The 24,446-nt window shown below is 41.1% G+C and overlaps 1 protein-coding gene across 1 annotated transcript; it reads right to left on the bottom strand.

Moving 5' to 3' along the window:
- Positions 1-742: 742 nt before the first annotated feature.
- On the bottom strand, positions 743-1,921 carry LOC122752725 (POU domain, class 5, transcription factor 1-like). The gene has a single exon (XM_043999613.1). The coding sequence runs from the start codon at positions 1,919-1,921 to the stop codon at positions 743-745; it is 1,179 nt and encodes a 392-aa protein (XP_043855548.1).
- Positions 1,922-24,446: the final 22,525 nt, after the last annotated feature.

Below are 24,446 nucleotides of genomic sequence, written 5' to 3'. Positions count from 1 at the left end.
ACACCTACTAGCTGTGTGGCCCTGGGCAAGTCACTTAACCCCAATTGCCTCACCAAAAAAAAAAAAAAAAAGAGTTATGTCCCCAGCTCTTCATTAGAATAGGTGCACCTCCGGGTAGCTAGGTGGTGCAGTGGATAAAGCACTGGCCCTGGATTCAGGAGTACCTGAGTTCAAATCCAGCCTCAGACACTTGACACTTACTAGCCCTGTGACCTTGGGCAAGTCACTTAACCCTCATTGCCCCACCCCCAAAAAAAGAAAAAAAAAGAGGTCCACCTCTCATTATAATATTTATTCTCTCAATTTTTTTCTCAAATTTTTATTCTCTCAGGTCCTCCTGAATCCAGGGCTGATACTCTATCCACTGCACCACCTAACTGCCCCTCTTTCATTAATTATTTTATTTATTTTATTTTTTATTTTTAATTACCACCCAACTTTTATTTCCAAACTGGCTCCCAAACCCATCGCAAGTTTGGGAGTGTGAGGTGAAAGAAGGGAGAGGAAAAAAAAGATCTGAATATTATTTTTCAGATGCCCCAAAACCTAGATATGGGCAAGGGGGTGGCAGTGGGGGGGGCGGAGAAACGCCAGAAAGAGAGGATCAAGAGTTGGGAAAAGGTCTAACCATTATATCTCAAATAGTGGACAATGGTCAGTCACCAGGATGGGGCAAGGGCAGGAAGGGGAAAGCAAGAGGCATCCTAAGTCCCCAGTGAGTTCCTCTAATGCTGATCCTGGCTCAGATGCCTCCATTAGGCATGGGCATGCATGGGATGCAGGGCTTGCCCTTAGGAAAGGTGGACATATAGAGGGCGGGGGGGGGGGGGCACAGGTGGCGGGGTGCTGCATAGTTCTGGGGCACAGCAGCAGTTGGCAGGACAAGGGCAGTGCCTGGGGACAGCTTATAAGGCAATGCTTTGCCGTCTTCCCCATAGGGCAGAAGAAGCCGCTTACCCTTCTGCCTTCGATTACAGAACCAGACTCGAACCACCTCCTGAGGGTTGTCAGTGTTCTCCACAGCCTGCAGCCACCTCTGAAGCAGTGGTTTCAATTTGCACATATTCTTAAAGCTCAGCTGCAAAGCTCCAAACCGGCAGATGGTCGTCTGGCTGAACATCTTCCCATACGGTGTGCCCAAGGCCATGCCCACATCAGCCTGAGTGAAACCCAGGGAAATGTGCTTGTGTTTCAATTCTTTGGCAAACAGCTCCAGTTCCTCAGAGGTTGGGGTGTCCTCCTCTCCACTATCGCTAGACGGGATGCCCTCCTCACTGGCTGCCCCACTTGAACCACTGGTGGTGCTGTTGCTGTTTCCACTACTGCTGCCCAGCCCGGACTGGGGCTGCTGGAGAGGGGCTGGGTAAAGGGGCCTGGGACCCGGAAAAGTCCCAAGAGCCTGGAGAGGATGGGGAGGGAGAGGGGGACCTGGTAGAGCCCCGGTAGGAACCGAGCCACTGCTCCCCAAGCCCGGCCAGAAGGGCCCCGTTCGGGCAGGGGTATAGTAGGTTGGGCCCAGACGGGCGCAGTACTTCGCTTCGGGGATGCCGGTCTCCCTGAGGTCCCACTCAGGACCCCCAGAAGATGAAGAAGGGGAAGAGCAGGACGAGTCTTCCTCTTTGGGTGGCATGAGGTGAAGGCTGTGGGAGGTGCTGGCCTGCCTAGCCTCAGCTGGGGGTTGGGGTACAGAGAAGGCGTACCACCCCTTGGTCTGGCTGGAGTCGGGGGCGGAGGGTCCCTCCAAGTTGTACTCACTCTTCACTGCTGATGGGAAGGTAAAGAAGGTCTGGGCTGGCGGCTGGGATGGTCTTGGGGCGCTTTCCCCGATGTAGCCACCTTTACCGTAGTGGGAGGACCCATGAGGCATCGTGCCCGGACCCAGGCTGAAGTTGCCTGGAGGTAGCCCCTCGTGGTTAAACATGCCCAGCTTGACTTGGCTACTAGCTGCAGTTGTAGATAGGACCCAGACCTCCCCTCTCTGATGGGATGATGGCGCTCCTCTGCCTCTTCTTGGTGCTGGCCACAGATGTGGAGCCGCAGCTACTGGTACTTGACGGATGGACTGGACTGGTCCAAGCGTTGGCGCTTGGACCTCAGGCTGCTCGAGGTGGGGCGATGCCCCTTCGGACTTTGAAGAGTAGACTCGGTGGTTGAGGCTAGTGCTGGGGGACAAGCCTGACCTTTTCTCTCAATTATTAACCAATCAGGGTTGATTTCTGCCTGTTGGGAATACACTCTCTTCCAAGGGTATATAAGCATCAAGTGGCTTCCATGAGGGCTCTTATTTGAATTTATATGACCAAGAGAAAGCCAAATGACCATCCTTTTATTAATTATTCACTAGCTATAATTAATAAATTATTAATTACCCAGCAATTGTGCCTCTCAGACTTTTTATGTCACATATGGTTTGTGCTTGAGATGAAAAAGGTATTACCAAGGAAAAGACCAGAAAAGGCAGTGGTCAGGTCAGACAAGTGTGTTGCCCCAGTACCCAGAGGCCCTAGAAGGCTTTGAGCACTTTGGGAGAGTTCTCCATTGTATAAAAAGACATAGACAAGATTCCCCCAGGATGCAATGCCAGGAGAGTCAGCAATCCAGATGAGGAAAGGGAGTAACCTCAATGATGAGACAAATTCTGGAACCATGGAAACCTGGTTGCATTTTTTCTTTCAGAAGCATTAATTCTCATTTAATTTCTTGCTCTAGGATTTGTTAAAAGCAATCGAAATACATACAGTGCAACCTGAAATAAAGAAACTAAGTCCAAGCCCAAGGCTTTTACTTTAAAGCAAAAGATGATTTCAGCAGGGTTCCCTGCAAACCTCATAGAGTCTCCTGGGGTCTGCATATCGGTTGTCTTAGTCCCCATTTGTCACATAGTCATGTGACATGCACAGATTTAACAATACATTTCTGATGAACATGAATTAGAATCGCACACCTGAGTCCACAGGTACAGTGTGGAGAACTGACCTCCAAATGCTGTTCTATCCCTTAGGTAGAATTATAGCCCTACTTTAAGGCTTATGAAAGCAAGACTGGGGAATGGGGTGAGAGCTGGTTTTCAGAGTCCTGGGTTCAACTCCCAACCTTCACATAGGAGACTCTCCAATTCATAGAACAATAGCTGATCCACTTTAGAAGAGGGAGTTTCCTTATGAAACAAAATAATAGGTTTGAACCCAAGTTAAAAAAATATTTTGAGAAATGATCACAATTCTTCATGTTTAATCTGAATCAAGTTTTTAGAGGTCAAAAATTAAGAGGCGTTGTTTCCCAGGTGTTATCAACAATAATGATGATGATAAAGTTGATGTTATTGTTTTAATTAATGTTGGTAAAATACTTCCAGGCTTGCAGAATGCATCAAAGGCCATCTAATTCTCACTGCAACCTTGTGAGTAGGTTCTACAGGCATTATCATGGCCATTTTACAAATGAGAAACAGTATCAGAAAGGTTCATTGTTTTGTTCATGGTCACACAACTGGCAAGGGTTAGGGAAGGGATTAAAGTGATAAAAATGAATAACTGTTCTTAGAATCATGAATCTTTGAAAGTATGACAAACACTAAATTAAAAAAATATTTTAGGATAATCATTAGATTTCAGCAGGAGACTTTTAAATTTAATTTGTTTTTCTCAATTATATGCCAACAAAAATTTAACATTCCTTTTTAAAAAAAACAATTGAATTCCAAATTCTCTCTTTCCATCCATCCCTTCCCCTCTCCTCGAGAAGGCAATTTTATATAGATTATCCATGTTTAGTCTTACAAAATATTTCCTTATTAGCCATTCTGAAAAAGAAAACACAGACCAAGAAAAACAAAAAAAGAAAAAGAAAAAGAAAAAAGTTTGCTTCAATCTGCATCTACATCCCAACAGTTCTTTCTTTGGAGATGTATAGAATTTTTCACCATAAGTCCTTTGGGATTTTCTGGGATCATTGTATTGCTGAGAAGAGCTAAGTCTATCAGTTGATCATCACACAATATTGTTGTTACTATGTACAATGTTCTCCTGGTTCTGCTCACTTCAGTCAGCCTCAGTCTACTTAAGTCTTTCCAGGTTTTTCTGAAATCATCCTGCTCATTATTTCTTATAGCAAAATAGTATTCCATTACAACCATATAGCACAACTTGTTCATCCATTCCCCAATTGATGAACTTCATCTTGATTTCCAATGCTTAGCCACCAAAAAAAAAAAGAGCGGCTATAAATATTTTTGAACTTATAGGTCCTTTTCCTTTTTAAAAATTTCTTTGAGATATAGACATAATGGTGGTATTGCTGGGTCAAAGGTTATGCACAGTTTTATAGCCCTTTGGCCATGGTTCCAAATTGCTCTCCAGAATGGTCAGATCAGTTCACAATTTCACCAACAGTGCATTAGTGTTCCAATTTTCCCACATTGCTTCCAACATTTATCATTTTCCCTTTCTGTCCTATTAGCCAATCTGACAGATTTGAGGTGGTACCTCAGAGTTGTTTTAATCTGCATTTATCTAATCAATAGTAATTTAGAGCATTTTTATATCACTATAAATTTGATTTCTTCTTCTGAAAACTGCTTGTTCACATCCTTTGACCATTTTTCAACTGGGGAATGACTCATATTCTTATAAATTTGAATTAGTTCTCTTTATATTTGAGAAATGAGGCCTTTATCAGAGAAACTTGCTATGCAATCCCCACCCCGACCCTGCCCCAGTATCCTGCTTTCCTTCTCATCTTGGATTCATTGGTTTTGTTAGTGCAAACCCTTTTTAATTTAATGTAATCAAAGTTATCCATTTTATATCTTTTAATGCTGTCTGTCTCTTCTTTGGTCATAAATTCTTCCTTTATCCACACATCTCACAGGTAAAATATTCTATGCTCCCCTAATTTGCTCATGATAGTACCCTTTATGTCTAAATCATGTACCAATTTTGACCTTATCTCAATATAAGGTGTTAGTCTATGCCTCATTTCTGCTAAATTGCTTCCAGTTTTCTCAGAAATGCTTTGTCAAATAGTGAGTGTTTGTCCCAAATCTTGGACCTTTGGGTTTCTCAAACACTGGATTACTATGGTCATTTACTACTCTGTCTTATGCACCCAGTAATCTATTCCAGTGATCCACCACTCTATTTTTTAGCTAGTACCAGATTTTTGTGGTGGTTACTTTATAATACACTTTGAGATCTGGTATCATTAAGTGACAGAGACTTGAAAGATCAGCTGCTTCAAACCCTTCACCTTTAGATGAGAAAATGGAGGACTTGAGAAGCTGAGTGATTTGCACAAAGTTTAAAGGAATTTGGTGGCAAAGCTGGGTAGGGTTCTTTGTGTGTCACAGAGATCATCTCCAGGGGAAGTTGGGGCACTTTTAAAATTTGATGAATGTCTTTTTTTCTTTAAAAATATGAACTAGCTTTCTGAGACCCCAACAAAAACTTAACTCAATAATCATTAACTTAAAAGAGATCTGGCAAACTAAAAGCTGAGTTTCAAAGTGTGAGTCATGAACACTGACACATTAAATAATTTTGAATCAAAGAGTAGAATTTGGAAGCCCGGGTATGACTTGGGTGTTTGAGAGGAGCCGTGCTCTCATCCACATGGGACTTTCCTTTCTTCCTCCATGCTGGTGTCTCTAATTGACTTTGTCTGAATCTTCAGTGTACATCGTTGTTTGCATGTTCTCTCCCCTACTAGACTGGGAACTCTTTGAGGACAGGGACTGTCTTTACCTTTCTTTGTATCCCTAACACTTAGCACAGTGCCTGGTATATAGTAGGTGATAAACAAATGCCTGTTGATTGAATACCTCCAGTGATGCAGATTGCAACTCATCCATGTTTTTCCATCATGTTTGACTCTTGTCCAAATTCCCCCAGGAATCAATCAGCCAGAGGAGGTTTATCCAGTGTGGTGCTTTTCACATTGCCTAACTATCAATGAAGCCCAGAGACTGTTCATCAGTTACCCCTTGCTCTCACTGTCTGACAGGCCCATCTTTGCTATCAGGATTAATAACTTATTGGACAGAGATAAATTCATATTTATATGAATCAAGATAGTTCCTGAGTTTTTAAAATATAATTTTGACAATAACACTTTATTTGGCTGGGATGGAGACTGGAAAATGGAGTATTATTGGTGAAAATCATATTGAGAAATCTCATGAGATATAGCTTCATATATTTTAAAATTTGTTCTGCCTATTAATTTCCCCAATCAGTGGGTCAGACCCCAGAGCTGTCTACTTATGAGACTGGTTCTATTCTAATCTGTTCTGGCCTTCACCAGACAGAAGCAAGTGACCAACCAGGCATTTAACTGAATTCTCCTTTCTTTTTTCTGAACTATGTAAATGTACAAAGAACAGTTTTAATCATGTGGAGGCAGATTTTTAGGGTTGAGGGAACAGTAAAAAAAAAAAAAAGAACTGAGAAGTGGGGTCCATTGCCTCCCTCCTCTCTGTACCAGCTTTGAGACAGGTTTTATGAGATTTGAGTCTTTGGTCAGTCTTCCTTGATCTTTTTGTTGCTCTTGAGAAGACAGAAATAGAAAGTGAAAGCCTGACTTTGGTTAGCTCCCATGAATGGAAGCCTGGGAAGATATAACAATTTGTCTAGCTGATCTGGAAAAGCAGATCCAGGAATTCAGGTGAGGGACTGCAAGTTACGGGGGTTTGCCTGTAAAGCCCTTCTTGGAGAGACAGGAGATCCTGGCAATGTCCATTGCTTGCCATGGACAAGAAGAGTAAGGTTAGCTTTGAAGCCCTTTGAGCTTTCTGGAAAAAAACAAACCAAATAAATACCTGCGCATTACCAGAATTTTCATTGTATATCATCATAATAATAGTAGTAGTAATAATAATAGTTATTATTATCATAACCATTTGTGGCCAAATGTGGTTTTTTATCAAAGGGAAATCTGGAGGAGATGGATAATGATGCTTCTAACATCAGGCTGTTCAAAGTAATGGAAAGAGTTCTGGGCACAGATCCAGGAAAAAAAATCCCACTATGACCTGATTTTATATATCACTTTTTTTTTAATGGCAGGGCAATGAGGGTTAAGTGACTTGTCCAGAATCACACAGCTAGTTAAGTGTCTGAGGCCGGATTTGAACTCAGGTCCTCCTGAATCCAGGACTGGTGCTCTATCCACTGCGCCACCTAGCTGCCCTCTCATGACCTGATTTTGATTCCCAGCTTGGACACTTAGTCATTGTGCGACTTTGGACCTTGGTTAAGTCTCTGAGGCACCCTCTGTCCTCTTCTGCATAGTCCTCTGTGAGATGTTTATCTTCTGTTCTTCAGGGGCAGTCATGTCCAGGTCTTGCTGCCATAAACACTAACAAAATGTTCATACTGAACTTTGCTTTCATGGGGAACTTGAGGTCAGTAAAGAGGCTTTACAGTTAGCTGAAAGCCATTTTCTCTCTTCCTCCTGTTCAACTCTGTGCCCACCTGGGTTGTATGTATCAGATAGACACTATGATTGGACAAACTCACTAGGCTGTCCATAACAAGGCATGTCAAAGTCGAAGCAACAGATGTTCTTCATCCACTTCATGTTTTGGTGTGGATGGTCAGGTCAGCCTCTTTAGATTATCTGAAGATCTTCACTAATAGGAGATTCAGGAGGAAATCCTCTATCACTGGGGCCAGTCCCTTTGGTCAGTATATATCTCCCTGCTCTAGATCTTGCCTGATATAAATTATCAGAAGTCCATGGGATATGGCTGTTTCTGGTACTTTTCACAAGGATTCTGAACAAGCCTTGGTGATAAAATTTTATTCTCCTCAATGACGTGCCTTAAAAAAAACAACAAACACTAAATACACAATGTAGAATCTGATATTCCCTCAGCCTTTTTTTTTTTTTTTTGGTGCGGGGAAATGAGGGTTAAGTGACTTGCCCAGGGTCACACAGCTAGTAAGTGTCAAGTGTCTGAATCCGGATTTGAACTCAGGTACTCCTGAATCCAGGGCCGGTGCTTTATCCACTGTGTCATCTAGCTGCCCCCTATTCTCTCAGTCTTTCAGTTAATTGTGAAATAAGAACTGAGTGGGGGAATGGCTACTGAGCCCTGCTCACCCTGGCTGGAAGACCTGCATCCTGGAGAGTCATGAGGGTGAGGAGGAGAAGTGACAGAGTGGTGAGAGCAGACAGACATTCTGTAATGGCTGCTAATGGAAAGAAGCCCCTTTCATTGGCTGAGGTTCCAATCCACCAGCACCTCACCCCTCTTCCTGTGACTTCTTCCAGTGACAATTCAGAGACAAAACTACATGAGGAGGGATGTTGATTGGTCCCTGTTAATTGGATGCCGCCAAGTGTGAATTCAGGCTTTTTTCTTTTGTTTTAGGGGAATGAGATGGGAGGCTATGACCCTGTGAGTTTTGAGGGAGTCAAGTTTATGTCAGGTTTTATGGACAGCTTTGATCTACCAACTGAGTAGTAACCTTTGGGACCCAGAGCAGCAGTAGCTGAAAGATGCCATGTTTGTGCCACAACTAGACATGAACTTAGTGGCACCAAAGCTGTGTAGAAATGGCATTAAGTCTAAGACTGTGGGCCCTAGGACTTAGGAGATATAGTGGAAAATGTGCCCCTGACATGTTTGGATTTCTGCTCTTGATCTATCTTTGAAGCAAATATCCTTTGAAAAAGTTAATTGATGGTGATTGTCTAAATGTAGCTGGAATAGTGGGAGGAACCCATTCTGAATGGGAGCTCAATCTGGTGGCATTAGAGAAAGATACCCTCAACCCTTCATTTGTACCCCTAGAAACTAAAAGTGCAGATGTCTTCAGCCTCAGTTTTCAGAAAGTGAGATGGCATATTGTACAATAGTGCTTAACAAATGACTCCTTGTTCTTTATTATGCCCTCTTCCAAGACAGCCTCCATTCATTTCTAGATGGTTCTCAAAAGATTCTGTAGAAATGACAGAATAGGCATATAGGTTGGTGGTTACTGAGGTTCTCTTAGTCCCCCTTTTGTGGTATTCACAAAGCCAGAGATTTCCTGTGGCTTTGGTATCTTTCTCCTTAAGATACATTGTAAATATGGCCTTGACAGCCTTCCTCATTAGGTCCTCACCAGCATGGGCTATTTCCCCCATCTTGGTTCTCCTAAATTCTCTTAATTTCTACCTTCTACATGAGCAAGTCAGATTGTTTTGTTAGGGTCCAAGTATGGTGGCACCACTTTCTTCATAAAGAAAATAGCTGGTTAAAGTACTTTTTGTAAATCTTTTCCCATTTTAATCCCACTTGCAGTCATCCTTCTATATTTGTTGTTTAATACCCATGACATTACTTTGATCAGTCTGCTATGTCACCAAATTTTAAAGATAATCTTAAAGTTTTCAAATTGCTTATGATACATGAAATTATTTGAGGTATTAATAACCCCATTTTTCAGATGGGGAAACTGAGATTCTTCTAGACTAAGTGACTTGCTTGTGGTCATCCAGGTGAAACAGGATTTCCACTGGCCAAACTCCTCATTTTACACAGAAGAACAATGAGGACCATAGAGGTTAAGAAACTTACAGGTTACAGGGCAGCTAGGTGGCACAGTGGATAGAGCACTGGCCCTGGATTCAGGAGGACCTGAGTTCAAATCTGACCTCAGACACTTAACACTTACTAGCTGTGTGATCCTGGGCAAGTCACTTAACCCCAATTGCCTCACCAAAAAAGAAAGAAGAGACCTAAGAAACTTACAGGTTTCTTGAGGCAGGATTAGAACCCAAGTTCTCTGACCTCAGAGCTAATATCCTTTCTTTTTTGTTTGTTTTTTTTCCCCAGGGCAATGAGGATTAAGTGACTTGCCCAGGGTCACACAGCTAGAACATGTCAAGTGTCTGAGGCTGGATTTGAACTCAGGTCCTCCTGAATCCAGGATTGGTGCTTTATCCACTGTACCACCTAGATGCCCCCAGAGCTAATATCCTTTCATTCCATATCTAAATTCCTGGGTTGGAAGAAGATTGAAGGAAAACCAAACAAATAGATCCTCTTGTAAAATACTTATGAATTTGGAGTCAGAAGAGGAGGGTCAAACTATGACTCCATAAATGAGGGATAGACCTTTTGCATATGGCAAAGTTCTGCATGGGGTCTGCTGAGTGAGGCCAAATCTAATATTGCAAGCTTGCTTCTTTGTTGTGAGTGAAGAACTGAGGGAAGGCAGAAAAAAGAAAGACACAATGGGAATGGATTATGGCCTCTGGGGTCAGAAGATCTGGGGTCAGATCCTACTACTGAAATGCATGAGCTGTGTTACCTTAGGCAGGTCTCCTTGGCCCCAGTTTCCTTTCCTCTCGAATGAGGGATGGAACTACATGTCCTATGAGTTATGATTCTTTAGCTAGCAAAGATGATTCTACATTCAATGTAGAATTCTACTTCAATGTCAAACAGTATTGGGCTCTCTATGAACAAAGTGAAGTATTTCTGATTCTTTTATTTTCAGTGGTGTTAGCTCTAACCCTAACCTAACCCCTTTCCTATCCCCAAGAAAGCAGGCCTAGCAAATGATGCTGAGCTCCCAGGAATTGAGACCTTGATTTCCTACTTCTTAAGAAAGTACAGGAACTGCAAGTCATCCCCCAACCTACTGGGCCACTGCCCAGTGGGCCACCAGGGAGTTTTCTTCCTAGCACTGAGTGGGCACCATCCAGAAGCACTGAGAACCTGGGCATGCTCACCAAGATGAGCTTTACAAAAGGGCACAGGGAGAGTTTCCAAAGTGCCTACACTCATTCCATGCCAGCAACCATGGAATGGTCTAATGAGTGATTCTGAGAATTGCCTGCAGAATTTGCTTTCCCATAATGGGCCCTACTTGGGACATTAATTAGTGCCCCAAAGGTTTTGTCCAGCCCTGTGCTTTGATCAGAGTGAGGTACTCCTCTAGTGCAATGAAGACACTAAGTAAAAATGGCAGAACATGAGGGACCAAGAGGCCATCTTTCTGAAGATCAGGGATCTGTTTCATGCAAATTCACCCTCCAAGTCAGTGATCAACTGATTGACAAGCACTTACTTGTGAAAGGTCTACCATATTCCAGACCCTGTTAAATGCTGGACAAAAATACAGGACAGGGAGCATTCTGGTGGATAAGCACAGAGCAAGGAGGAAGATTCAGCAAAGACTTCCCAGAGAAGACAGTACCTGAGTGGTTCCCGGAAGGCTCCATGACTCTCTTCCTCTCTGGGTTTTCCTGGCTGTGTCTAGGGCTCAAACCCCATCTTTTGCCAGAGGCCTTTGCCCTCCTTCCATTGTCCCCTTATACATCCACCTGTTGCCTTCCCTCTAAGGTTACCTCCCATCAGCTGTTTGTATCTTTCATGTAAGCAATTACTCATCTTCTCCCCCATTAGAATGTGAACTCTTTGAGAACAGGAGCTATTTTTGTCTTCATGTAGCCCCAGTGATTAGCAAAGTGCCTAGCATATAGCAAGTGCTTAATAAATGCTTGTTGACTGACTAAGTGACACACTGGGCATGATCCCCAAGGTACATCTGGTTCCAAGCAAAAGATAAAGCTGAGGATCAGCCCAAAGTTGATTGATTTCTCCATGAGTCTGTGGAAAGCAAATGCTACACAGACAACATTATTAATGCGTGTTTTTGTTTTATGTGTGAGACATTATTTGTCTTCTCTTGCACATATCCTCTCATCCATCTGCAGGTCCCTGAAAGACAGGATGGGTCATGGATCTGATGTCTGGAGGATGTCTCCAATGTGGTCCTGCCATAGCCCTGTGCCTCATCTCCAGCATCTGTACAGGTGAGGTAGCCTTGTACAGAAACTAGCGCTCCAGATAAATGCCAGGGGTTAGCATCCAGTCCAGGTCATCATCCTTGATGTAGATGAGGGAAGGAAGGAAGACCTGAATCTGTGAAGGGTCAATATTTATAAAACAAAACAAAACAAAACAAATTTGGGGCACCTAGGTGGTGCAGTGGATAAAGCACCAGCCCTGGAATCAGGAGTACCTGAGTTCAAATCCGGCCTCAGACACTTAACACTTACTAGCTGTGTGACCCTGGGCAAGTCACTTAACCCCAATTTCCTCACCTTAAAAAAAATTTAAAAACCCATTTATCCAGCTCTTCCTGGCTTGCAAAGGGCTTTCCTCACAACTGCCATCTTGCATCCCATTTTAAAGATGAGAAAACCAAGGTTCAAAAGTTAGCTGGGTGATTTTGGGCAAATTGATGTTTCTGCGTCTCAGTTTCCTCACTGTGGAGTGAAGCCCAATTCTGAGGCCATCTAACCTAACACTCCCATTTTATAGAGGCCTAAGGAAGATCACCCAGAGAAGCATCAGAGGCAGTATTAGAACCCAGGACCCCACAGAGTACTCCTTCCACTGCACCATGCTGTCTTGGATCTTGGTTCCATGGTGGGTGGAGGCTGTTGAATAGTGAATTAGTTGCATATTATCAACATCTATCCTAAGGAGCTTTCTAGAGCTGACTTGATTTTCTCTTTTGGCCTCAGGGCCAACTTTCAGCTAGGATTCAGTTCAATAAAGAATTCACTTCCTTCAAAGATGTCTTCATGTCATATTTCTAATGCGATAAAATTGCTAAAATGAAACCATTCTGGGAGTCAATAAAAATCTAGATGTGTTAGTTGGGTTTTTTATACATATCTTCAGGGTTTTCTTGAACAAAAATTCAGAAACGAACATTTGACATACATGCAGAGAAATCCTCAATCCTCAGGATAATTCTATGCTATCCTCTTGGGTTTTTTTGAGAGGACACTAGAAAGAGCACTGACTTAGATTCAGGGAGCCTACTAAAGTTTCTTGGGCATAGTAGATGCTGAAGAAAGCTTATTAAAATTGAATTGAATGAATCAGGCTCAGGCAGAAAGACAATAAGTTATAGATGAGTTGCTGACCTTCTTCAGGGCAGGAAATTTCCTCACCAGATATTCCTTTCATGAAAGAAATCAAACAGTTGTTCATATGAATTTAAACACAAAATCATTTCTGTACCTTCACCAGAGGCTGGAGCTACCAGATAACAACAAAACTATCTGATTCAGTCACTTTAATCAGACAAAGCAGTCTGAAGCTCTAACTTCAATTAACTTAGTCAAAGCAAGGCTCCTGTGAAGACACTTTAACTTTAACCTAAATCAAATGTACTAAATTAATTGGTTTGGAAAACAAATCAATGAAACAATTATATTATGAAATAATCAATATTACTTTATTGTGCATCTGGATGCTTGTAAAATAGCCTTTGAACTAGTATCTCCTGCCTTCAGTCCCTCCCTTTACATAAAGCTGTCAAACTACAATTTCTAATACATTTATTGTTCTTCAGTAGTTCCATCATGTCTGACTCTTCATGACCCCAGGGAATACTGGGATCTTCTATCCTCTACAATCTCCCAAGGTCTGTTCAAATTCATGTTCTGTAATACTATCCATCCATCTCATCCTCTGCCACCCTTTTGCCTTCAATCTTTCCAGCATCAAGGTCTTTTCCAATGAATCCTATATTTTCATGTTGTGTCCAGAGTATTTAAGCTTTGGCTTCAGTATTTGACTTTCCAATGAATAGCCTGAATTAATATTAATATTGACTTATTTAATCTACTTGTGGTCAAAGGACTCTGAAAAGTCTCCAGCCTCATAATTTGAAAGTGTCGATTTTGCAGTGCTCAATTTTCCTTATGGTCCGATGCTCACAACCATTCATTACTACTGAAAAAAATCATAGCGTTGACTATTTGAACCTTTGTTGGTGAGGTGATGTCTCTGATTTTTAGTCTGCTGTCCAGAATCACCATCACTTTCCTTCCCAGAAGTCAGTGTCTTTTAGTTTCACAGCTGCAGTTGGCTTCTGCTATGATCTCTGAGTCCCAAAACATAAACTCTGACACTGCTTCCATTTGTTCTTCCTTTATTTGCCAGGAAGTGATGGGACCATTTGCCAAAATCTTGGTTTTTTAATGGTAAGCTTCCAGCCAGCTTTTCCATCCTCTTCTTTTACCCTCAAGAGGCTTAATTCCTCTTGACATTTTGCCCTCAGAGTGGTATCATCTGCATATCTGAGATTGTTGATATTTCTCCCAGCAACCTGAATTTTAGCTTTTGGTTCATCCAGCCTGGCATTTTGCATGATGTACTTGACATATAAGTTAAATAAATAAGGTGACACTATACAGCCTTGTTGAACTCCTTTTCCAATCTTAAACCAATCAGTTGTTCAATGTTCATTTCTAACTATTTCTTGGTCCACATACAAGTTCCTTAGGAGACAAGTAAGATGATCTGGTACTCCCATCTCTTTGAAGACTTGCCATATTTTGGTGCAATCCACATAGTCAAAGGCTTTAGTTTATTCAATGAAGCAGAAGTAGATGTTTTTTCTGGAATTCCCCTCTTTCTCTATAATTCAGCAAATATTGGCAATTTGGTATCTGGTTCCTCTGCCTCTTAAAAAAAACAGCCTGTTCTGGGAATTCTTGGTTCACATTTTGCTGGTGGAAACTTTTTTTAGTCATAAAAGTATTTTATTAATTTCCAGTTACATGCAGAGATAGTTTTCAACATTTGTTTTTATAATATTTCTAGTTCCAAATTTTTCTATCCCCCTTTCCCTCTCCCCTCCCCAAGACAGAAAGCAATATGATATAGGCTCTATATGTACAATCACATTAAACATATTTCCATATTAGTCATGTTGTGAAAGATGAATCAGAACAAAAGGGAAAAACCTCAAAAAAAAAACCCAAACAAAACCCCCCAAAAGTAGAAACAGTATGGTTCAATCTGCATCCAGATTCCATAGTTCTTTTTTTCTGGATGCGGAGAGCATTTCCCAATATGAGTCCTTTGGAATTACCTTGGATCATTGTATGACTGAGAGGAGTTAAGTCTATCACAGTTGATCATCACACAATGTTGTTGATACTGTATACAATGTTCTCCTGGTTCTGCTCATTTCACTCAGCATCAGTTCATATAAGTCCTTCCAGGTTTCTCTGCAATCTGCCTGCTCATCATTTCTTATAGCACAATAGTATTCCATTGCATTCACATACCACAACTTGTTTAGTTATTCCCCGATTGACGGGCATCCCTTTAATGTCTAGTTCTTTGCTACTACAAAAAGAGCAGCTATAAATATTTTTGTACATGTGGGTGCTTCTCCATTTTTTATGATCTCTTTGGGATATACACCTAATAGTGGTATTGCTGGGTCAAAGGTTATGCACAGTTTTATAGCCCTTTGGGAATAGTTCCAAATTGCTCTCCAGAATGGTTGGATCAGTTCACAGTTCCACCAACCATACAATAGTGTTTCAATTTTTCCGCAGTCTCGCCAACATTTATTATTTCCCTTTTTTCTCATATTAGCCAATCTGATAAGTGTGAGATGGTACCTCAGAGTTGTTTTAATTTACATTTCTCTAATCAATAGTGATTTAGGGCATTTTTTCATATGGCAATAGATAGCTTTGATTTCTTTATCTGAAAACTGTCTGTTCATATCCTTTAAGCATTTCTCAATTGGGTTAACTTGCATTCTTATAAATTTCATTTAGTTGCCTATATAATTTAGAAATGAGGCCTTTATCAGAAATACTGGCTGTAAAACTTGTTTCCCAGCTTTCAGTTTCCCTTCTAATTTTGGATGCATTTCTTCTGTTTGTAAATTTTTTTTAATTTAATGTAATCAAAATAATCTATTTTACATTTCATAATATTCTCTATCTCTTGTTTGGTCATAAATTCTTCTCCTCTCTATGGATCTAAGAAGTAAACCATTCCTTCCTCTCCTAATTTACCTATGGTATCAACCTTTATGTCTAAATCATGTACGCATTTTTACTTTATTTTCATATATCTTCAAGTTTTCCCAACAGTTTTTGTCAAATAGTGAGTTTTTATGTCAGAATCTGGAGCCTTTGGGTTGATCATAACTTGTGGAATCTTAAGCATAACTTTCCTGGGATGTGAAATTAGCACAATTGTTCAGTCACTTGTGCACTCTTTGGCATTACCCTGCTTTATGATTGTGGCATGAACTGATCTCTTCAAGTCCAGTGGCCACTATTGAGTTTTTACAAATTTGCTAGCATATTGAGTGCAGCACTTTAATAGCATCATCTCTGAGGATTTTAAATAAAAAACTCAGGTGGAATTCCATCACCTTCTCTAGTCTTATTGTTTGCAATGCTTCCTAAGGCTTACTTGACTTTATTCTCCAGAATGTCTGGCTCTAGATCAGTAACCACAGCATCACGGTTGTCAGTTGTGTTAAGATCTTTCCTGTATAGGGGTAGCTAGGTGGCACAGTAGATAAAGCACCAGCCCTGGATTCAGGAGGACCTGAGTTCAAATTTGACCTCAGACACTTGACACTTACTAGCTGTGTGACCCTGGGCAAGTCACTTAACCCTCATTGCCCCAGAAAAAAAAGATCCTTCTTGTATAGTTCCTTTGTGCAGTCTTGCCACCTCTTCTTAATCAGCTTCTGTTAAGTCTCTACAATTTTTGTCTTTTATCATGACCATTTTTTCATCAAATGTTCCCTTGATGTCTCTAATAGAAAGAAACCCTACTCAGAAAGGGGTGGATGTTTTATTAGCAAACATATCCCACCCCTTTGCCTTATGTACTACAAACTCCTGAGGTCAGAAATAGTCTTTATATCCAGTCTCTGGAATGGTTACTTACACACAGAAGGTACTTAATATTTGCTGAATTGAACTAGGCAATGCCAAAGTGACATTTTATTATCGCTTGTTAAAGATTATAGAGTTAGGGCGGCAAGGGACTTCAGAGTCATGTAGTGTATCTCCTCATTTTATGATAGAGCCCAGCAAGATGCAATGACTCCTAGGGTACCTAGCTAGTGAGTTCCTGAGTCAGGATTTGAACCCATTTCTTCCTAGCTATGCATCCAACACTTGATCCACTACCTGTTGTGGAGTGTCTAAGGCAGAGTTCAAAGGGAATTCACCTGACTCCCAGTCCTATGCTTTATTAATAGGCAACAGCACAATGGTCTTTCCTTGTTTCCTTGTATTCACTTATTTGAATCTGATTTCAACCACTGGCAAGTTTGGGTGTTTCATCATTGTTGTTTGCATTTGGGGGGGGGCCACATGATTCTAGATGATGAGCTCAGCCGCTTTGTTCCTGTGCCTGGCTGTCTGGGGATGAGCAGATACACACAGTGTGTTTGAGACCTAAGTCTCAAATTTATGCTTCCAACACCTGGGGCTTCCCTACCTGGCTCCTGCTGGTAGACATCTAGATTTGCTGAGGCTGAGGCTGGAGGCTGCTTCTGTATCTCCTGGGGGTACCCTCAAACCATGCAAATTTGGAGAGATGATTGGCCAGATGTATTGACACAGTGTAGGCACAATTAACATGCTCCTGGTCATGTGCCACATTTCAAAGTCTATAGCCTTGCATCATGAAATTACAAGAAAGTTTACCAAATGTGGCTTTGTCTATCACTTTGGAATTGTTTAAACTATAAAATCACCTGCAGATATGTGTGCATCTGAATGTGTGTAAATGTGTCTGAATCTGAGTGTGTATGGGTGTAAGTATGCCTGAAGATTGTGTGCAAGTCTGAGTGTGTGTATCTGAATATGTGTATGTATAATAAGTGTGTGTCTGAATGAATGCATGTGAGCTCCACTGAACCTTTTCTTTCCTTTTTCAACAAGTGAGTTTCTTTGCTTGTTGAATTCAGATAGTGCCAAGATTAGCTTATTTTTGAACACATGATGATAGTTGCCCCCATGCCCCAGCCTCAGGAGCAGAACTGCTCCAGAGCTTTTCTAGAATTACTTGTGTGGGCCTTTGGTTTAAGCCAATTAACTCTGCTCTGTTTTAGATCCAATCAGAAATGAATGAATGAAAATAAAGAAGCTGTTATTAATTGTGCAGGGATACAAAGAATTCAAACAGCTTCTGGCCTCAAGGAGTTTCCATTCTGAGGGGGAAGACAATGAACAGTTGGGAAGGACTGGGGAGGAGGGAGGAACACCCAAGGTTGTCTAACGTTTCATCCCTGGTCACTAACTTAGGGTTAAAACTTTAGTTTGCTAATTGGAGAGATCCCTTCCTCTAGAGTCAGATTACCTGCTTCAGTTTTTTCATTGGAGACAGGAAGAAGTTATTCTGAATCTGAGGGGACAAACAATGGTGTCCAGGACATTTACTCCTTGTGTAGCATCTTGGACTGGAGGACTGAGTCAAAGACTTGGGTCTGAATTCTGCTTTAACCCTTGATAGTTGGGTGGACCTGAGCAAGTCACATAATCTCTAGAAGCCTCCTCTTCTATAAAATGGGCATAATCATGGATGTAGGACTAACTCTAAGGGCTGCCAGATGGAGCAATGGATAGGGCAGTATAGGCCTGGAGTCAGGAAGCCCTGAACCAAATCTGGCCTCAAATACTTCCTAGCTGCATGACCTTGCACAAGTCACTTAGCCCTGTCTGCCTCAATTTCCTCATCTGTAAAATGAGATAAAGAAGGAAATGGCAAACCACTCCAGCATCTCTGGCAAAACAAACAAACAAAAAACCCAAATGGAGTTCATGAAGAATCAGATATGACAGGAAAATGCCTAGACAACAAAAGGGCCTATCACAGGCTTGTGGCAATGCTTAAATAAGGAAATTATTTGAAAGATTTTCAACTCTCAAAGCACCACATAGATGTCTACTGTTCATATTGTTATTATAAACACGTCTCACTTCCTAGAAAAGAGCATGCATTTGGGTCACACAGTTTATGAATAGCAAAGTCAGGATTTAAACCCGCATTCTTAGTCTAAGGACTTCTCCCCCAGAAGGTATCACCTTGTAAATCATCACCTAAAAACACATTCAAGTAATGTATTCCTTATTCTCTAGACCTTTAGTAAGATGAGGACCATTTGCTTAAGTCAAGTTCTAAGAGCCTCATATCCCTTATCATCATTCTTATTGGCATATTAATATGTTTCAGTTTGGGAAAATACTTTCTGTAGCACAAAAATCTCTATTTTTATTTCTTTCTACTTATACTAACAAGACCTCTTAAATAAAAATGTAGGAAAGAGAGATGTTCTTAAATTCATGGGAAGACAAATAACTTACTACTCCAACTTACCATTTCTCAAGGACACTGTGTTCTGTCTAGTGAGTGATGCTATGATGGGCTGTGATTGGCACCGAAGTGGAGTGACATCTCCTTTCCTCTCCACCAAGAAGTGTCCCAAATAACCATTTTCCTAACAAGAAAGATGAAACTCTGCTACACCCTCCAGGATTGTTTTTCCAAGAAAAATGAGGGACAAATATATTAGAATTAATTGGAACAACCACAACAAGATTTGACTGATTGATGATAGTGAATATATACATTGGACATGGTTGGAGCATCCTGGATTTCTACAAATTATATTTAATCGCACAAAATTTTTTGATCTCACTAAATATTATTGACAATATTTTAGGAAGGAGAGTGTATTTAAATTATACTTCATTACTTTTCTTTTAAAAAAGATTCTTTTTATTCTGAATTAAATTGAACACTATGGCTTCACCAACACGGTGCCCATTTTCCCATAGCCTCTCCAACAATTGCCATTTTCTTCTGTGGTCATCTTTATTAATCTGATCTGTGTAAGGTGGAGTCTCAGTTGTTTTAATGTACATTTCTTCATTATTAAAGATTGAGCCCCCCCCTTTGTTCTGTGGGTCACATGGATTTTTTTTCTTTGAGAAATGCCTGTACATATCCTTTGACTATCTAGTGGGGGAAGTCATGTAATGTTTAGGCAAGTATTTACATTTTCAGGTGAAAAATCAATTTCCCCTCACTTCTCTATACTGAATGTTAGAAATATATTATGCATATATAAGCACACGCATATATTCAAGCATTTATTAAATTTATCTTTCACCCACTTTCCATTTATCTTGTGTATAGCTATTTATATACATGTTGTTTTCCCCACATTAATTCCTTAAGAGCAGGATGTATTTTGAGGGCTAATCATAATCCTAAATTTTTCTTTGTTTCCTTAGTGCTTAGCACAGAGCCTGGTACATAGTAAACACTTAATAAATGCTTGTGGATTGATCACTATACTAGAGGACTCAACAAGCTAGGGGGACATAATTTATTTGGAAGGTTTTTATGGTTCTACTATTTTTTAGGAACATAGAATTACAGATCTAGAACTAGAAGAATTCTCATGGGCCAGCTGGTACAGTTCCCCCATTTTGCGGATGAGATAACTAAGGTGCCCAATCATCTTGCCAAAGGTCCCACAACTGCGATTTGAACCTAGGTACACACAGCAGCACTCTGCCAAGCTCAGTCAGTCTCTCTGGGTAGATGAGAGATCAATGTGGTCCTTTCTTTATTTCTGGCCAATAGTAGAATTGGGAAAGCTGACTATACATTTTATCTATAGTTTCCAAATCTAGAAAAGTGCCTGGGGGCAGCTAGTTGGTGCAGTGGATAAAGCACTGGCCCTGGAGGCTCAGGAGGACCTGAGTTTGAATCCAGCCTCAGACACTTGACATTTAACTAGCTGTGTGACTCTGAGCAAGTCACTTAACCCTCATTGCCCTGCAAAAAGAAAGAAAGAAAGAAAAAGAAAAAGAAAAAGAAAAGAAAGAAAAGAAAAGAAGAAAGAAAAGTGCCTTGCTAATGTGAATAGTGTTTAATCAATGCTTACTGATTGATTGCTATATTACAAACAGTTGCCAATCTACATTGGTAGAAGGATCCCCCTCCCACTGAGGGAAGAAGTTTCCCACATGGATAAAATCCAAAGTCTGGACAGAAAAAAAAAGTGATGGCTACCAACCGGAATATTCACTTCACCAGAATATCCCATTCCTTGGCTCTACCTGGGTCACAGATAATTTTCTTTATGTATTATGCTTGTTTAAAATTTCACCTCAGTCTCTCCTTCAGAGTTGAGCTGGCCAGTCACCCTTTTAAAAGTTAAGTAATGGGGCAGCTAGGTGGTGCAGTGGATAGAGCAATGGCCTTGGATTCAGAAGGACTTGAGTTCAAATCCAGCCTCAGACACTTGACACTTACTAGCTGTGTGACCCTGGGCAAGTCACTTAACCCTCATTGCCCTGAAAAAAAAAGTTAAGGAATGGGGCAGCTAGGTGGGGTAGTGGATAGAGCACTGGCCCTGGAATCAGGGGGACCTGAGTTCAAATCTGGCCTCAGACACTTAACACTTACTAGCTGTGTGACCCTAGGTAAGTCACTTAACTCCAATTGCCTCACCAACCCCCCCCCCCAAAATGTTAAGGAATGATGACACAAACAAACAAACAAAAAAGGAATAATGGTATTGCTCACATTGGCATTTTGTGACACTATCATTTCTAGGAATTTCTAGGCCCCTTTTCATATTTGAATTGAGATGGGATTTATTTCTATATGGCAGCTCTTCTTCATGTTGGGATTGAGTGATGACAATATTTCACTGAAATTAGCAAAAATGAGGGACTGTACTTTATTCCTCTTGGATAGTGGATTTTGTGATGAGTTTCAGGATTGGGGCAGGAATTAGATGTTTCTACAGGAATCATGATATAAGGAGCTGAGGTAGAAAGTAAGTTTCTCAAGGATAAGGACTCTCTCTCTCTCTCTCTCCTCTCCACCCTGCTCTGTGTGTGTGTGTGTGTGTGTGTGTGTGGTACAGGAGCAGACTTTTAATAAATACTCATTGAATTGAATTAAAATGAATGACTGACAGCAGTGGGGAAAAACACAGGCTTAATCAGTTTCTCAATGGATTGTACTGGGTCATTGGAGCCATGATTCACTATTATTAGCTCACTGGGGAAGAGGGCACTTGGAAGTGTTTAGGAAAAACTACTTAGGTCCAAACTGAAAATGAAATGTTGAGATGCCTTTTTCCTTCTTCCTGAAGCAAATCATAAAGAATCCCAAACAAATTATCTGAGCATTCCCTCTCCCCCCCCTTTATTTATCTTTTGTTTTGCAGAAGTTGTATTTCCCAACTGTGATGTTTAAAATCTAAATGTGTTGTCTAAAAAAAATCTAATGTGTGGTCGCCTTAAATTAGAAGTTTTAACACCAGTCTTTGGGCATTAAACATTTATTAAAGCATACCAGGTATTCATGTGGAGTTCAGAAAGTTAAGAAAAGGCCTATCTAGCCTAGAGTTCCAGCTTGGTTGGGTTCTTCCTCAAGTCCTCCGCCAGGAGCCTGTTTCAACCATGAACTGCTTCAGTTAACTGAGCGTGGAAGCTTTTTATAGGTCCGGAGCATAGGCAGTCCTTACACACTGCTTCAAGCAGGATCAGAATTCAGAGGATCTTAGGGAAACTTGCATGAATTGATGCAGAGTTGAGTAAGGAGAACTAAGAGAACAAACTATACATTGACCACAATGATGTAAAAGAAAACAACACTCAACAAATACTCAAATAACTTCCCTATACAAAACACATTCCCCCAAACAGTCCGGCCAAAATGCTGGATAGCATGAGCACAGACAAGAACATACCCAATTTTTCACTTTTGAAACTGACCAGTGGTTCACAGAAAGGAAGGGTATAGGCTGTAATGTTGATGGTGAGGTGCCAACATTGTACATTCTATTTGACCTCAATTCTCTTCTCTCTTCCTGGTGTCTTTATCTACTTTGCATGGGACATTTCAATGTCCATATGTGTATGTTGTCTCCCCTGATAGATTGTAAACTCCTTGAGATCAGGACTGATTTTTTGTACCCTGTCACATAGTAAGAGCAGTAATAAATGTTTCTTGATCAATTCATTACATTGTTGCAGGCATGTCTAGCAATTGTTTTTTAAACTTCTGGGTTTCTCTCTCTCTCTCTCTCTCTCTCTCTCTCTCTCTCTCTCTCTCTCTCTCTCTCTCTCTCTCTCTCTCTCTCTCTGTCACTTCATAAAATTCTGCCCAGATTTCTTCAAATTCTTCATGTTTCTCTTTCCTTAAGGGAGAAATAATATTTCACTGCATTTCTAGACTGTAGTGCATTCATATATTCTCCCAAACCAAAAATGCAGGCAGGTAGTAAATGTCAGATGTGGGCTTTGAATTCAGGTAGAGGACTTGGATTCATTCTTTTTTAATTTTTTTTTTTGGTGAGGCAGTTGGGGTTAAGTGACTTGCCCAGGGTCACACAGCTAGTAAGTGTCAAGTGTCTGAGGCCAGATTTGAAATCAGGTACTCCTGACTCCAGGGCCGGTGCTCTAACCACTGTGCCACCTAGCTGCCCCCAGGACTTGGATTCAAATCCCACCATCCTTCCATCTCATTCACCTGTGATTCTTACTACCTGAGTGTGACTTTGGGCAAGTTACTTAACAGCCATAGTCCTCAGTTTCCTCATCTGTAAAATGAAGGGTTAGACTAGATAACCTCTGAGTCTCTTCAAGTTCCCAAGTTGTGGTTCTTCAATTTTTGTGCACAAATATTTTCCAGCTTTTTATCTCAAATAGCACTCAACATTTTTTTGCATAGATGGATCTTTATTCACTCTTAATCATTTCTGTGGAGTGTGGGATGAAGGTGGTATCTATAACTGAGTAGAGACATCCAAGGGTCAAAGAGTACAAACAAATGAGTAACTTCTCACAGAGTTACAAATGATTTTCATGAACCCTTGAATCGACTTGCATGCATTCAAACCAACACACCAGCATATATTCATCAAATTCAATTAAACATCAGAGTCTCCCATGTACAAGGCACTGTGCTCGCTCTGGGGATACAAAAACTTAAAAAAATATGTTTTTTTAAGGATATCGGCAGGACCCTCAAGAATCAGTACATTTTCTGGCGTCCCAACAGCTCAGCAATACTTCTCTTTCTGAGTCCTATATGATAGAATTTTAACCCGTAGTTACCTGACTTTTTACACGTACAGCCCGAAAAACCAGTGTAGTTTAACCTTAACACAGGGTTACTCTGCACAGATTAGAAGTGGTCTTCAGGGGGCAGCTAAGTGGCACAGTGGATAAAGCAACAGCCCTGGATTCAGGAGGATCTGAGTTCAAATTCGGCCTCAGACACTTGACGCTTACTAGCTGTGTGACCGTGGGCAAGTCACTTAGCCCTCACTGTCCTGCCAAAAAACAAAAACAAACACCCCCCCCCCTCCCCCCCGGAAAACCAGAAGTGATCTTCAACCTGAATGGCTTTTTATAAAAACTAGGATACCACTTACTCCCCACCCTTGCTTCCCTCCCTACCGTAGGAACCAATGAAAGATGCTTTTTTTTTTTTTTGCGGGGCAATGAGGGTTAAGTGACTTGCCCAGGGCCACAGGGCGCTTTATCCACTGCGCCACCCAGCTGCCCCAGTGCGTTTTTCTTTAACACAGTGCCTTTGTCCAGGTATAGTGAAAGCCCTTACT

This window comes from Dromiciops gliroides, chromosome 4 (genome assembly GCF_019393635.1).
Source record: "Dromiciops gliroides isolate mDroGli1 chromosome 4, mDroGli1.pri, whole genome shotgun sequence".
NCBI classification, from domain to species: domain Eukaryota; kingdom Metazoa; phylum Chordata; class Mammalia; order Microbiotheria; family Microbiotheriidae; genus Dromiciops; species Dromiciops gliroides.
This window is presented reverse-complemented; position numbering and strand designations above follow the sequence as displayed.

What these genes read in the sequence shown, in the direction of transcription:
- LOC122752725 (XM_043999613.1), bottom strand. Translation starts at nt 1,921, where the DNA reads ATGTTTAACCACGAGGGGCTACCTCCAGGCAACTTCAGCCTGGGTCCG.